This window comes from Malus sylvestris, chromosome 15 (assembly GCF_916048215.2).
Source record: "Malus sylvestris chromosome 15, drMalSylv7.2, whole genome shotgun sequence".
NCBI lineage: Eukaryota > Viridiplantae > Streptophyta > Magnoliopsida > Rosales > Rosaceae > Malus > Malus sylvestris.
Window position 1 is genome coordinate 45,770,646 of NC_062274.1, and position 16,955 is coordinate 45,787,600.

The 16,955-nt window shown below is 36.2% G+C and overlaps 1 protein-coding gene across 1 annotated transcript; it reads left to right on the forward strand.

Moving 5' to 3' along the window:
• Positions 1-399: 399 nt before the first annotated feature.
• LOC126603814 (disease resistance protein RUN1-like) lies at positions 400-6,279 on the forward strand. The gene is made up of 5 exons (XM_050270773.1): positions 400-582; positions 735-2,871; positions 3,160-4,261; positions 4,350-4,625; positions 4,708-6,279. Exons 2-5 carry the CDS (start codon positions 2,348-2,350, stop codon positions 5,884-5,886), a joined length of 3,081 nt encoding a protein of 1,026 aa, XP_050126730.1. The 5' UTR covers positions 400-582; positions 735-2,347; the 3' UTR covers positions 5,887-6,279.
• The last annotated feature ends 10,676 nt before the right edge of the window (positions 6,280-16,955 follow it).

The window sequence follows — 16,955 nt, forward strand, 5'->3', positions numbered from 1 at the left end:
TAAAACTTCTTTAGACCACGAACGTGGTAAGAAAATGAATCGGCTCACTTGGATTAAGGGCTGGTTTGATATTGTTGTGCTTTGAAAAAAAGCTGTGAGAATAAGCGGCTATGAAATAAAGATGTAGAATGTTTGGTAAACTTTTTTGTAAAAACGCTTTTGAAAAAAAAAAGCAGTATTATAGTGTTTGGTAAACTTTTATGTAAAACAGATGTGAAAAAAAATCGGTTTTTTAAAGTTGGGTTTTGCAGCTTCTTGTTTTTGGCTTTTTTTTTTCACCCAAAACTATGAGAAAAAGCTGAAACTATGTTTACCAAACACAAAAAAACTCCCAACTTTTTTATACCCACTTTTTTCAGAATCATCCGAACTTATACGTGTTCAACTGGAGTGGCCGGCTTGTAAATTAACCATGTATTGAAGGATGACAATCTAGATCCAATTTTTGCCCCAATTCTCATGAGCCTCGGCTTAGAATTGCAACCCGACGACCGAATACGCGTAAATATTAATGCTTCTGAATCAAGTATCCAAGTTTGGCCAGGACAATAGCTGCAGTTTGAGAGGAAGCTCCCCCCGCAGGTATTTAAAATGCATCTTTGTAGAAGATCTTCTGTTCTGCATCTTAATTTGCACAATTAAATTCAGTGGTTGTTAATTTTACATATCATATGATCAATCACTACTATTAACCATCTGCTTTATTGAGTGATTTATCATTTATGGTACTCCAGATCTTCAGAGACTGATCAGAGCCTATTACCAATCTGCTGCTACTCTAAACCTTCTCAGGGTGTTCGTCACCGCAAGTTACGCAGCTATGCAGAGGGTCACGTAGTGGAGCTTGGATTTCACAGATCACAGTGAGCAGGGTTATAGGTTTATTTCCTCACTTTTACCATATTAGAACTTAGATTAGTGATAAATTAATTCGAATCATGTGGCATGAACTTAAACATCTGTTTGTTAGTCGAGGCTCATCTGTGAAAGCATAACACTTCAGATGCTTTACCATTTTCGACAATGACATTCTTAAAACCGCTTTCAATGTAAGTTACAATTATTAATTTTAGTTATTTTCCCCTTATTTGATTTAATTTAATTTAATTTATTCACATAAAACACCTAAAACAACTACTAATTCTCCAATTTCTTTCTTCCCTTCACTTGATCTAATTCACAACTACTTATTAATACATCAGACCCAAGAAAAGAACTAAAGCGAAGAACTAAACGACAAGGTACTCAACAAAGGGGCCAAGCCACAATCATCAGAGCCCAAAAATAGCAATTTAATGAATGTATCAGTCTAAACCATTGTATATAATATATAACATTTTCAACATAGATATTAGATATCTATTGATTTTCTGTACAACAATCTTTTATATGTTTGAAACATAATTTTTCATACAATTTTTAATCCCGCAGCAGCGCGCGGCGCACCATTGACTAGTGTTTACAAAGCCTGAACTCTTTTCCATCTACTTACAATTGATTTCAGTTTTTAGGTTCATGTTGTCACAACAACCATTCCTCCACCACTCTTTAATCCTCATTTCTTCCATGTATTTCCCTTATATGTATCTAACAAAAAATGAAAACTAAAAACGGAAAGCTTAACAAATGGGATCCTACTTGTTCAAATCCTGTCTAGTGCACTATAAATTTAATGACTTGCAATAAGAAACCAAGTAAGTTCCTCCTGTCTTTATGTCTCTCATTAAGTCCCAAAGAATCCAACTGCTACCCATTTGTTTTAAGCAACAAAACATAGTTAGTTCAGTGGTTGTACCTCACTTGTCAGTACAAGTAACTCCCAAAATCTCGCTCTCATACGACAGTTTTCTTTACTTTTCCAAATCCTAGCTATTTTTGCCTCTTTAGTTCAGTGGTTGTACCTCACCCCCTGTCAGTACAATTAACTCCCAAAACCTTGCTCTCACATGACAGTTTTCTGTACTTTTCGAAATCCTAGCTATTTTTTGCTGTTTCGTTTCTAATTAATAAATTTAGTTGTTGATGTTGTACTGTTAAAGAGGCACTAATGTCTAACATTATCATATATGTTCTTAAAGCATATATATCCTTTGCTGTTTAGAATTGGCAATAACCAAAATGCTACCATTTATACATTAATTGTCTGTGTGTGTTCTTTCTTGTGTATTCCGAACAAGATGAAGCCAAGACACAAACAGCAATAAAAAGACAGAAAACAACGGATGTTTGCCACTTCGTAGTGTATTTGTAAAGCTTCATTCATATTTTGTGTTTTCTATGCAGTAGAGAAACCACATAACAGAAGAAAACTTCTCGTCTACTATACATCCAAGATCCAAGTCTTAAAATGATGATGAATCCTTTCAGGAGTACTGTGGCGATGAGCATGGGAGGAACCTGTATACCTTTCCCTACTTCAACTCCTCAATGGAAATATGATGTATTTTTGAGTTTCAGAGGTGAAGACACTAGAAGGGGATTCACAGACCACTTATACACTGCATTGGAAAATCATGGAATAATAACTTTTAGGGATGACCCTAAACTTCAAAAAGGGGAATCTATTTCTCCCGGACTTGTTACTGCAATTGAAGAATCAAGATTTGCACTCATTGTTCTCTCGGAAAGTTATGCAACGTCATCATGGTGCTTGGATGAACTTTTACATATTCTTAAATGCATGGAAGCAAGAGAAGCAGTGCTACCGATTTTTTATAATGTTGATCCCTCTGATGTAAGAAAGCAAACAGGATGTTTTGCAGAAGCCTTCAATAAACATGAAAAAGACAGCGTTGATGAAAAGAATGTGCGAAGTTGGAGATCTGCTTTAGCGAAAGTGGCAAATTTCTCTGGGTGGGATTCAAAGGACTGGTAACGTTTTTGTTTTTCTCGCAACCATGTCCTCCACACCCACACACACCCATACCCATACCCATAGTGTGACTTCTGTTTAAGGAATAGAAATAGAGCCAATTATGTCACAAATTACAATGGACATAGCTATAAATGCCATTAAAAGAATTCCATCTGTAGTTCGATAACTCTTATACAATGCACATCATATATAGGTGCGTGATTATTGTGTTTTGGCTTGACTCAATGCAAAAAATAGTGAAAACATTTTGGAGCTTATATATCTAACTCTATTCTTTTCCATAGGTCTGAAGCAAAGCTTGTCAAAGATATTGTTCAAGTGGTATGGAAAAAGTTGTGCCCAACGTTATTATGTCATGTGGGCGACATTGTTGCAATCGATTCAAGGTCGAAACCAATTATTGATTGGTGTTTAGATGCAACGGTGAATGATGGTTGCTTTATTGGGATATGGGGGATGGGCGGTATTGGTAAGACAACTATTGCAAGAGTTGTGTACGAGAGAATCTCTCATGCGTTTGAATTCCAAATATTTCTAGCTGATGTTAGAAGTAATGTCAATAAATGTGGTCTACATCAGCTGCAAAAGCAACTTCTTTGTAAAGTCGGGATGCAAAATATTGACATATGGGAAATGGATGTACATGAAGGAGCAGCAATGATACGCAGGTTTCTACGTGGCAAAAAGGTTCTTTTAGTTCTTGATGATGTGAACCATCTGCATCAATTAGAATATTTAGCTGGAAATCAAGAGTGGTTTGGATTGGGGAGCAGAGTTCTCATTACAACTAGAGATGAGCATTTGTTATGTAAACACGGAGTGGACAGACGGTTTGAGGTTGAAGGACTCAATGACTATGACTCTCTTCAATTTTTTTGCTGGAATGCCTTTAAGAAAGATTGCCCTGAACCAAGTTTTGTTCGTTTGTCAAATCGTGTGGTAAATTATGCCAAAGGTCTTCCACTTGCTCTTAAAGTCTTGGGATCTTTTTTGTACGGAAGAGGTTTAAGTGCATGGAACAATGTGTTGGATAAACTAAGAGAAATTTGTAATTCAGAAGTTTTTGAGACACTTAAAATAAGTTACGATGGACTAGATGACGATGAGAAGAAAATTTTTCTAGACATTGCATGTTTCTTTGTTGGAGAGGACAAAGATGGAGTAAGACAGGCACTTGAAGATAGTGGGTTTTATGCACATATTGGAATAGATGTCCTTGTTGAGAAATCTCTCTTAACTGTTAATTCAGTCGGTGAGCTGTCGATGCATGATTTACTCCAAGAAATGGGTCGAGAAATTGTCCGCCGAGAATCTCCTGATGATCCAGGCAAGCGTAGCAGGTTGTGGCATAGAGATGACATCAATCGTGTCCTGAGCGAAAATACAGTAAGAGGCTTTTATTACAATAATGAATGTGATTGCACTAGTTATGCTTTGCTTATGTTATGACCTCGAATATATTCATGTTGACTAGGGAACAGAAACAATTGAATGTATAATCATGGACCCAGATGACCAAGGAGCAGTCCAAGTGAATGCTAAATCATTTTCAATGATGAAAAAACTGAGATTCCTCCGGCTATATGATCTGAACCTCTTTAACAGGCTTGAATATCTTCCCAATAGTTTGCGGTTTCTTCAATGGTGCAGCTTTCCTCTAAAAACTTTGCCGTCATCTTTCTGTCCAGAGCATCTAGTGGAACTTCACATGGTGTGTAGTGGCCTTGAACATCTTTGGAAGGGAATAAAGGTACTACTCTCACTCATTGATTTTTATTACCTACATTAACATCATGCGCTGCTAATTTTGCTATGTTTTCACTTGATAACAGCATTCGTACAATTTGAAAATCCTTGTTCTTAGTGACTGTCCATTTCTTGTGGAAACTCCAGACTTCAGAGGCATGCCAAATCTTGAGTTTCTGGATCTTTCAGGTTGCGACCAATTGTATGAAGTTGACCAGTCTGTGGGGACGCTTGAAAGACTTAAGTTTATGGTCTTGATTGGTTGCAAAAACCTTGCGCATCTTCCAAGAAGTGTATCTGGCTTAAAGTCTCTGGAAGATCTTAATGTTTGTTCTTGTTCGAGGCTTGAAAAATTGCCAGAAGACTTGGGCCATGTTGAGAGTTTGGAACGGCTTGATGTGCGTGGAACTGCTATAACCGAACCACCTTCTTACATTGGTCTTTTGAGAAACCTGAAGAAATTTACATTCGGCAGATTACGAAAAAAAAGTCCAAGTTGCGCACATTTGTGGTTGCCGTCTTTATCTGGTTCGCAATCTTTAACGCACTTGAGTCTAAGAGCCTGCAACATTTTGGATGGAGGAATTCTAAATGATATCGGCTGCCTTTCCTCATTAACGTATTTGGATCTAAGTGAAAATCCTCTTTCTAGCTTACCCATGAGTATTTGTCAACTTTCCAAACTTGAATACCTTCGAGTGTCTAGTTGCAAGAGTCTTCAAACATTAATCCCAGATCTTCCTTCTACAATATCCTATGTTGACGCTTCCTTTTGCGAGGCATTGGAATCAGCTTGTGGAGACGTCATTAAGCTTTTTGCTAACTGTTTCAAGCGGGTGGAGAAGCAACTTTGCACGAGTATGATATTTGATTGTTTAGGATGCAAGTTTGTGGTTCCTGGAAGCGAAATTCCAGAGTGTTTCAATCACAGAAGTGTGGGATTGTCAATCAGTGTAGAGCTACATCGAGGGTGGTCTACTGATCGTAAGTTAAAGGGATTTGCGGTGTGTGGGGTCACCGGATTTATGCATAATTTACGTGATATAAAACTGAGCATCAATGGAAAAGCATGTTTAATGGCCCAGGACGGACTCGATTTTGTTTGGGGTTACCACCTTTTGTTGTTCTTCCTTCCACGGCATGAATTCTTTACTGGCAATGAGTGGCAGAATATCACTGAGCTTGAATTTTCATTTCATCATGAGCACAAAGAATTAGCGGGGAAGTGTGGGGTGAGTATAGTATACGAGGAAGATGTTATGTGAGTCAGAGGTGTGTTAGAACTTGTGAAGGGAGACTTGGAATTCCATGATAGCCATTTGCAACAGCTCCATAATTTGTGTGCAATTTTACAGCTATTTGCTCAACAGAAATACAGTGTCTTGGTCTTGTGGTTTCTACAACCGAAGTAACACGGGGGTTGTTCACATATGCCGAGGAACCTTTTTTTTTTGGTTGATCGATCGAAACTTAATTTATTGATTTTTTGATCAATCGAGGAAACTGTTGCAATCCTATAAGATTAGGAATGTGATTGTGTAAATTTTAATGCATATCTTGGGATATTCTCTTTAGTAGATATTATCCGTTGTAATCTTATTAGGATAAAGATTTAACTTATCCTACTATTATAAATAAAAGCACAACTCTTTCTCCTTTCTCTTGTCGCCGGCCCTCTCCCTCTCTAGTCATAAATACAGTTCAGTAAATTAGGTTTACAACACGTTATTAACACACTCTTACTAGAAGCTAACGAACTAAAGGATTGTAGGAGGAGGCCTTCTTCTACAACATCAAGGGCTCAATTATTTTCTACCAATCAGGTTCTTTTAAAATAAATTAAGATATTTGAAACAACCTTGAAGCATAAAAACATTCTCTATGATGCATGAACCTCCTATATTTATATTTTCCTTTCAAATATATATATTGCATATGTGTTCATATATTTTGTCACTATATATATTTGTTCATGCATTACTCAATTATATTATGTGGAATTTTTGAGTCAAAGCATCAAAACTAATTTACAAGCAATTAGGGTTTTCAACCTTAGAATTTCGGGAAAAAAAAAAGGAAAAATCTGGGATTTTTGCGGCCAAGTTGCAGCTTCCCGCTGTGCTGCCACTAGCACCAACGAACGCCAGCTGGCCTGTAGCCGAACCCAGGACGACGTCGTTCCAACATCTGACCTCTGCAGCAGCCTTTTGGGCTTTGCTGCACGCACTGGACAGCCATGCCGAGGGCCTGGTTTGGGTTTCTAAAAGTGGGCCTGAAGTCCTAGCCCGCTCCAGCATGGCCTGATGCTTTGTTGGGCTTCTTCCTACGCCTTAGGCTTATCACCTTGTCTTTTTGCCCTGGTCCGCCTGCAGCAGCTTCCATGGCTGCTGGGCTCGCCCTGTCACGGCCTAACCACAAAACCAGCTTCGGCTGGGCTATGTAGCTCCTCAACCCAAGCCAGCGACTGTTGGCCTTGCTAGCGCTTCGACCGAAGACCACCACAAGCTAGCCCTTGCAGCTAGGCTTTCCCAGATACGGCCTACAATGAAGCCAGCTCTCGCTGGGCTTCGCGTGCACTTATCCCATGCCAGCTCCGTGTTAGGCTTGTGCACCCGTGCCCTTTATGGCCTAAAAACCAGTAGCAGCTTTGCTGCTGGCCTTTTCTCCCTGTCATGGCCCGTGACCTGGATGCCTTGCAGCCAACCTGTGGCCCATTAAACCACATTGCCCCGTACACAGCCCCTAGTCCACTAAGTAGGGCTATGTCTTTTTCGAACCAATGCTAATTTTTTGGCATTCCTGCTAATATTAACCTGAATGTTATTATTTTGGTTCTATGGTCAAACCTGGATGGTTACGATATATTGAATTAATTAAAGTAACCCGCAGTCCATTAATTTGACAATTAATAAAAAATTATTGGCCTAAAGCTTACTTTTTGGCAATTAATGATTCAATAAATTATTTCATTCATTTGAATCGTTGACTATATTTCGTAGTCTTGATGCACTCAAACTTGGTTCCTGAAGCAATCCACAAATTCACTACACTTCATTTTTGTTTTGCGATATTTATTAATTTTTGTTCTATGATATTTATTAATTTTTGTTTTGTGAGTAGTATTTTTCATCTTCATGTTACTAAGATTTTGGTTCATGCAGTTTTAATTAGGAATCTGAATAATCGTTTTAATTTTGGGTAATGCAGGATTAGGAATTTAGGATTCCTGTAAGTTTGTGGTGGGAGCGTGGAGTGGTTTCAAGACGACATCGTTGATAGTCGAGGCTCATCTGTGAAAAAATGTAACATTTTGTGTGGGTTGTTTTGTTTTGTTATTCCAAAAGCATAACACTTCAGATGCTTTCATTATAAGTTAATCATTGTATTTTTAATTCAGTGTTTTATTTGTTTGCTTAATACGTGAGAAGACAAGGGAAAGTAAAATGGAAAATTGGATTTTTAATCCACTGTTGTATTTTTATTCACTGTTTTATTTGTTACTAAGCAGCCCAGCCCTCAGCCAGGCCCAAATGTGTTGGTTTAGGTTGGGAAGCCCGACCCTCAGTGAGGTCCAAATTATTTAATTACATTTTAGCCCATCTAAGATTACAGTCTGATGGTGGGGATCGTCTATTACGAAGGGCAATTTTGTTCTCTCCATTTTAGGCGAGATAGGAGGTCACTTGGTAGGTATCATTTTCTTCCTCCTCCCACACCTTCCTTTTCTTTTCTGCCATCAGGCATTTTTTTTTTTTTTTTTTTTTTTTTTTTTTTTTTTCGACTCCCATTAAAATAAATCTCGTCCTCAAGATTTCTACCCTCGAATAACGAAAAAGGAATTTGAGCTAATTCCACCATTTCATTTATAGTGAATAAAATCAAAACCTCAGTCTACGATTTTATTCAAGCCCAAACAATAAATACTTCCACGAAGTAATCATCTATACTCAGGTTTCCTTCCATGCGCATTAAGCCATACACATTGGCAAAAATAATACCAATCATCAAGCCATAATCCTCAGGGCCTAAATAAATACTAGATTATCAACCACATCTACCGTTGGTTAGATAAATACTAGCATCATAATCTCAATCATTGGTAAACTACTTACCATCATTGCCATATTCATCATTGACAAAACAATTATCATAAATTCCCAGCTGTAACTATCGTTGGCCAAATAAATATCATAATTTCAAGTCATAATCATCAGTGGCTAAATAAATATCACAATTTCAAGCCAAACCATTAGAATTGGCAAATCAAATATTAGAAATTCCAACCAAAATCATTGAAATTTCCAATCACAATTATTGGTAAAACCACTTACCATCATTGGCTATACACAACCGTTACCACGATTCTTCCTCAAAATTTCTAACCACAAGCGCTGGCGATATCGAGCATCAGAAAATGTTTCCATATTCATCCTCGGCAAAACAAATATCAGGAATTGCAGCCAAACCATCATTGGCCAAATAATTATCAAAATTTCAAGCCAAACCATTTAAATTGGCAATTCAAATATAAAAAATTCCAACAAAATCATGGGAATTTCAAATCACAATCACTGGTAAAATCACTTGCCATCATTGGCTATACACAGTTGTCACCACGATTCACTCCCAGAACTCGTGTGCCAACATAATTCAACCTGATGACCGGTCCTGCTGCCGATTACCCTCACTTCAATCTAACCACAATAACACAAAGTAGGGTAAAGAGAGTGTCCATTTAATCCTACACCCCAGAACCAATTACCCTCCCCACGGGATATGGTACAAGTCCGGCCGTGTAGGCCTCCAGAGGTTTAGGGGATCAAAACCAAAGGCGGTGTGCGGTACTCCTCACTCCTAGTGCCTTTCAATCTAGAAGTGTCCATTTTCCAACAGTTATACCACATAGACTATCCCGCAGGAGTAGCCCGTCCGTATAACACCCTTAGAAGGTTTAGGGGATCGAAACCCATGGGAACCTCACAGTCCTTTTCACTCTTAGGTCATCGACATCATCCAGGGAACTTGCATTTACAATCCATAGGAAACTACACGCACAACGACACGCGTGAGTAATCCACAAAACATATATGTATCTCACATATTCATAGAAATTATGAAATATTGCAGCCACAATGCAAATCATAATTTCCACTAACGGAATTCCATAATCACCATGGAAATTACACCACAATCAATCACAATGCAAATCATACACATATATATACATATATACACATATATATACATATATATACATATATATATATATACACACACACATATACATACATATATATATATATATATATAGGGATAGGATCAAGGAACAAATATTTTTACAAATACTTTTACACTCTTTTTAAGCCTTTTGATTACATGACATCCAATGGTTGTTATTTATTCATTAAATGACATGGATGCTTATGTGGATTTTAACTAATATTAAAGATAAATAAAACCGAAAAAAATTAAATAAAATCTAGAAAATTAAAAATATAATTAAAAAAGAAAGATAATTTAATTGAAATTGGTGCTCCCATTCCCATTTCGATCAAGACTTGGATTCAGACTTTGAACCCTAATAAAAAAATCATGAAACTTCTTCTTTTCCGATGAGGAAGCATGATAGAATCTCTTCTTTCATTTTATAAAAAATAAACCCTAATAATAACAAAACAAGATACTTTTTAAATTAAAAATAAAAAAACAAAAAACGTGATACTAGGCATAAGTAATACCCAACGTAAACAAGGATTGAGTTTTTATTTTTATCAAAAATAAACCCTAATAATAACAAAACAACATACTATTTTCCTTCCTTGGAGCTTTTATCGTATTTATCATCTTGTTTTTGAATTGGTCTGATAAAAACATGCTCGAGTTTATATTTATAGACGGGTTTTTAGACAACTAATTTTGAAAAATAATCATTTAAATATTCAATTACCTTCCTAGAAAACAAAACTGAATCCCCATAGTTCAACAACCGAAACACAATTCAAACTGAAATAACATGAACAAGGGTAATATATTCAACTTCATGTAATTGCCATAGAATCATGTATTACCCTTGACGAATAATTGTGCCTTGTATGACGAATATATGAAGTCGGAAGCTTCACTTAAACTGTTCATATTACCCTTGTATGACGAATATCTGATAATAATTGTGCCTTTTTTTCTTCAAGTGTAATATATTCAACTTCGTATCAATCTAGGGTTTCTTCCCCCTTTTAATTATATTTTTAATTTTCCAGATTTTTTTTTCATTTTTATTTTATCTTTAATATTAGTTAAAATCCACATAAGCATCCATGTCATTTAATGAATAAATAAGAACCATTGGATGTCATGTAATCAAAAAGTTTAAAAAGAATGTAAAAGTATTTGTAAAAATATTTGTCCCTTGATCCTATCCCATATATATATACATACATATATATATATATACATACATATATATATATATATATATATATATATATATATATATATATATATATATCACATGAATGCCAATTCATTCACCAAAATTATGAAATAATGCAATCACAATGCATATCACATGAATGCCACTTCATTCACAAAAATTATGAACTAATGCAACACAATGCATATCATAATTCACATCAACGAGAACTCAAGAATGTTGCATAATATGGAGCAGCATCATTCGCTCTGATACCAATTTGTAACATCCCGAAAATTTAATTCGGAAGCCAAATACTAAGGTAGGCCACAATAAAAATAATGGTTAATTATTATTCTAACTAACCATACTAAAAAAAAAAAAAATCATTTTGTTTAGTTTATGGCTGCATCTAACATCCTGGTTAGACTGTCTACGTACTAATAGGGATTAAGCCATTGGTAGTTCACCTTAATCTTCTAGGACAATATACTAAAATTTCATCATGATCCAACTGTCGGATCTTCGCCATTCACGAATTCTATTGGCAGTCGACGTTTATTTTACGAGCTTACAAATCCAATTCGGGAAGATTTGTACATTGGATTCCCGATTTGTAGGTTTCTATGATCCTCAAATATTACGCATTATAATGATCAAAGTTTGGTGAATTCAGTTTCTATGATCCTCAAATATTCTCGATTCGTCGATTCATATATTAACCAAGCAACGTATCGTAGTGAATTTAGGTTCAAATGATTAACCTACTTTATACGAACACCAAAACTAAATTCAGGACATCGAATTTAGCCTAAAATTAGCATTGATGGCCTTCTGGCCACACGCCGCCGCACACGCCACAATGGGTGGCGGTCGGCTGCCCCAACGTGCCGGAAATTCAACTAATCTAAAAATTCTCAAAGTTTATAGGCATGTAGATCTCAATGAGTATAACAAGTTTCATAACTGTGGCCAAGTCTAATTTGGTCGGGAAAAGCTCCAATTTTCCTCGAAACTCACTGAAACCCTAGAAAAAGGTGGCCCTTGATTCACCACCTCCGGTGCTCCACCGCCCCAACTAAGACTTGGGACATGTTCTTGGGTTCAAAAGGTGTCGACCCATGGTGATGGCTTCAGAATCGGACGGATAGTCGCCGTGGGTGCCTTCGAACTCGCCGGAGAAGACAACGAGAGTTCGTCGTGAAACCTCGACCACAGCCGTCCAACTTGGTTGGGAATGGAAGTTGGAACGATGAGGAATTGATTGGTGGTGGTGGCGTCACCTAACTCATTGGGAAAACCGACGGAAAGTCGTCGGGAAAGTGGTGGAATGGGTAGGGTCTGATGGGTTGCATGGGTTGACGGGATGAGGCTTCGGATTGAGTGCTCTTCACCTCCCTCCCTCCCTTCTTTTCCCTTCTTCCCATTGGCCTAACCTCTTCATTGTCCGCCTCCTCATTTTCTTCCTCCTCCTACACCTTCATTTTCTTCATTTTCTTTTTTTTTTTCTGCCATCATGCATGTTTTTTTTTTTTCCATAATCATATATATATATATTTTCCAGGGTATTACAGTAGCTTAGATTTTTGAATTGTTTAATATGTTAGGTTCCGTTTTGGGGGATTATTATGGGAGGAGGATTCTCTACCCTCCTAATCTCTCTACCCTTCCATGCCCTCCTATTTTAACGGTCATAGTTAAGCTACGTCAACATCTTATATTGATTTTTTTTATATAGAGATAATAAGACAAAAAATAATATGTGAGAGGAGGGGATGGAAGGGGATGAGAATAAGAGGGTAGAGAATCCTCCTCCTTTATCATGTTAGAGAGAGAGATGGACAAGGAGATAGAGATAGAGAGAGAGAGAGAAAGAAAGAGGAGAAAGCATGGTTGTGTGCATTTTTGGGGGTTAATTAATGGGTTAGTGCATAGGGTTAGTGAGGAGAGTAACAGAGGGATGTATGAGAGGGTATGAGTTTTCAGTTTTTTCCTCTGATTCAACAGGTTATGCATTGTTTGAAAATTATTGTTGATTGTTTTGTTTTCCGTTTGCTTTGTTAAAACCATAATTCGAATTTTTTGGTTTCACTTTGCTCATTTCTGTGCTTCTTTATAATTTCTTGGTGTTTGCTTCTCATCCCTCTGTTGGTAGATTTTTTTTTTCCCATTTCTTGGTTCCTTATGGGCTTAGTATACAAAATAGTTCATGAGATTTGCATGATCAATATAAATGGTTCCTGAGATTAAAAATCAATAGAAATGGTCAATGAGATTTGCATGATTTTGGTCATTCCGTTAAAAACTCTTTGGGCAATTTTCAAAACTTCGTAACTCAATCGATTCTTAACCAAATTTGACCCATAATATATCAAAATGAAGATAATAAAGTGTAGAACAAGATTATACCTATTTGGAAGCCCAATGATTGCCAGAAATGGCTGGAAAATAGTCTGAAAGGTGACTGATCCGCGGGAAAACTGGAAAACTCGCCGGAAATTGAGTAAATTTTAAACGTTCATAACTTCTTCCATACTGAACGAAATCGAATGATTCAAAAATGAAAATCATACTTCTCGATGAGACGAAGAGAATGGAATCTTTCTTGACTGCTAAATCGCCATGATTTGGCCGGAAAACGGCTCGAAAGTGGCTAACTCGAAAATGGTTAGCCACTTTCGAGCTATTTTCTGACCAAACCATGGCGAGGTAGGTACCATTCTCTTCACTTCATCAAGAAGTATGATTTTAGCTTTGAATCACTCAATTTCGTTGAGTATTGAAGAAGTTATAAATATTTAAAATGTACCCAGTTTCCGGCGAGCTTTCCAGTTTTCCCGCGGACCAGTCACCTTTCAGGCTATTTTCCGGCCATCTCTGATAACCATAGGGCTTCTAAATAGGTATAATCTTATTCTGCACTTTTCTATCTTCGTTTTGATATATTATGGGTTGAATTTGGTTAAGAAACGATTGAGTTACAAAGCTTTGAAAATTGCCCAAAAAGTTTTTAACGGAAGGACCAAAATCATGCATGGTGGACAATCTCAGGGACCATTTCTATTGATTTTCAATCTCAAGGACTATTTCTATTGATCATGCAAATCTTAGAGACTATTCTGTATTAACCCGTTCCTTACGTATTCCTTGGTACAAATTGATGAAATTGAGGTTCCACCATAAAACCAATTGGCAATATGAGGAGTAGCCCAAGATCATATAAACACAAAGAAACCTTATCCCTCACCGATGTGGGACAACTCTCAACACGCCCCCGCACGTGTGGTGGATTTTCAAGCCTACATGTGGACAACAACTGGTGACGTGGAGCGCGTGTGGCTGTTTGGCTTCACTCTTATGTATTCCTTGGTACAAATTGATGAAATTGAGGTTCCACCATAAAACCAATTGGTAATATGAGGAGTAGCCCAAGATCATATAAACACAAAGAAACCTTATCCTTCACCGATGTGGGACAACTCTCAACACGCCCCCGCACGTGTGGTGGATTTTCAAGCCTACACGTGGACAACAACTGGTGACGCGGAGCGCGTGTGGCTGTTTGGCTTCACTCTTATGTATTCCTTGGTACAAATTGATGAAATTGAGGTTCCACCATAAAACCAATTGGTAATATGAGGAGTAGCCTAAGATCATATAAACACAAAGAAACCTTATCCTTCACCGATGTGGGACAACTCTCAACACGCCCCCGCACGTGTGGTGGATTTTCAAGCCTACACGTGGACAACAACTGGTGACGTGGAGCGCGTGTGGCTGTTTGGCTTCACATGAGGACAACCCGCTCTGATACCATGATGAAATTGAGGTTCCACCATAAAACCAATTGGCAATATGAGGAGTAGCCCAAGATCATATAAGCACAAGGAAACCTTGTCCCTCACCGATGTGGGACAACTCTCAACACAAATCTGTCTAATTTTTTGCTGTGTGATGATCCTTGCAGGTGAACTATATGAACGTTTTTTTGAAACACAGAGCTTCATCCACTCGAATATGCAATTCAGATACCATGATGAAATTGAGGTTCCACCATAAAACCAATTGGCAATATGAGGAGTAGCCCAAGATCATATAAGCACAAGGAAACCTTGTCCTTCACCGATGTGGGACAACTCTCAACACAAATCTGTCTAATTTTTTGCTGTGTGATGATCCTTGCAGGTGAACTATATGAACGTTTTTTTGAAACACAGAGCTTCATCCACTCGAATCTGCAATTCATAGCAGCAGGTTCATCCTCACCCTTTCACTATTATCTACTTAAAGCGAAACATTTTAATTATGGCCTTGGTTGCTTGACATTTTTAGGTATATAATTTGCTGTACTTTTGTTTTAGTTTCTTCAGTTTGATGTAATGTTTTTTATTGAACCGATCATTTTGTATAGCAATTAAATTTTGACTCTTTTGTGCAATTTAGTTGAAAGTTGTTGGTTTTGATTTGGCTTGATCTTTCTGTTGCTGAGAAATTGAGTGGAAATTGTTGTTTTGATTTCGGTAGTTTTCAAGAATTTCATGCTTAGTAATTAGTAATCGTCTGGCTTTATCGGGTAAGGAGATAAAGCAATTAAATTTCAAATTTTGGATTTACAGTTCGTATTTTGAGCCATCGTTGGAGTTATTTTTCATAAGATTTGGTGATCTTCTAGAGTAAAAATAAATTTTGGGAAAATTAGTTTCACATCCTTCTTTTTGTTACTTCATTGATTAAAATCCTATTCATTTTCAATTTTTGATCAAGATCCTTGGGTGTTAATAACATCATTAATTATTTGAATAATAAAATATTTTTATTTTTAAATATATTCATTTAGTGTTAAAAATGTTATAATTAGTATATTTATATTTATGGTTAAATGTTTTATCATATATTTTTATTTTTAGTTTGTACCTATTTTTAATTTGCAAATATTTTTAATTTGTACCAATTTCTTTTCATTTTTAATTTGTACCCATATATTAGTTTCTTCTTGCACCCAATTTTTTAAAGTTATATTTGTGTTTGTACCCATGTTTATACCGTCACATGACATTGTATATTTAATCAATGATAGAAAAATTACATGGTCTATTTATGTTTTATGCCTAAACTTTGTAACATATATTTATATTTTTAGTTTGTACCCACTTTTAATTTGCAACATTTTAAAATTTGTAGTATTTTCTTTTTAGTTATACTTTTTAAAAATTCATTTGTACTCATAATTTTTTAATCTTTTATATGTACCCTAAAAATTCATTTGTAATATTTTCTTTTTAGTTTTATAATGTACCCGTTCTTCTTTATTAATGTACCACTTTGTTATATGTGAAATGTACCTATTTTTTTGTAAAATGTACCAATTTTTTAACACTATGGATACATTCTTTTGCCATTTATTATTTCTCATTTTTACATAGTTTTCATCCGTTTATTAAATCAAAATGTTTGAATTTTTTTTATTGTAACCGTTTCTAATAGTATTATAATGATGGATTTTAAATTTATAAGATTATTAATCTCATAAAATATCAAACAATTAATGTCAAAACTATAAAAATATAAATATTAATAGTAGTAAAATGAGGTGTACAAAGTCAAGGGACTTTGATCAAACTTTAAATATTATTAAGGTTTTAATTAAAGAATGTTAAGGATTATGGACCGCATCCAAAGTATCCCATAAATTTTATATTATGAGGTTAATGTTACTTACGTAGGATTATATTGCAACTCACAATTTTGCATACAGTGCTATGTCGTGTTTGTTTTAGAAAATGGTGGCGAACATCTTGAAAGCTTTATACTTCTGAACATTGATGAAGCACAGAGTTGATGGTCCAGGTAAATTATATGTTAAAACAGGATTCTAGAGGTGATACCGGAAGCTTTGATTTGTTATTAAATGATTGCATTACCGTT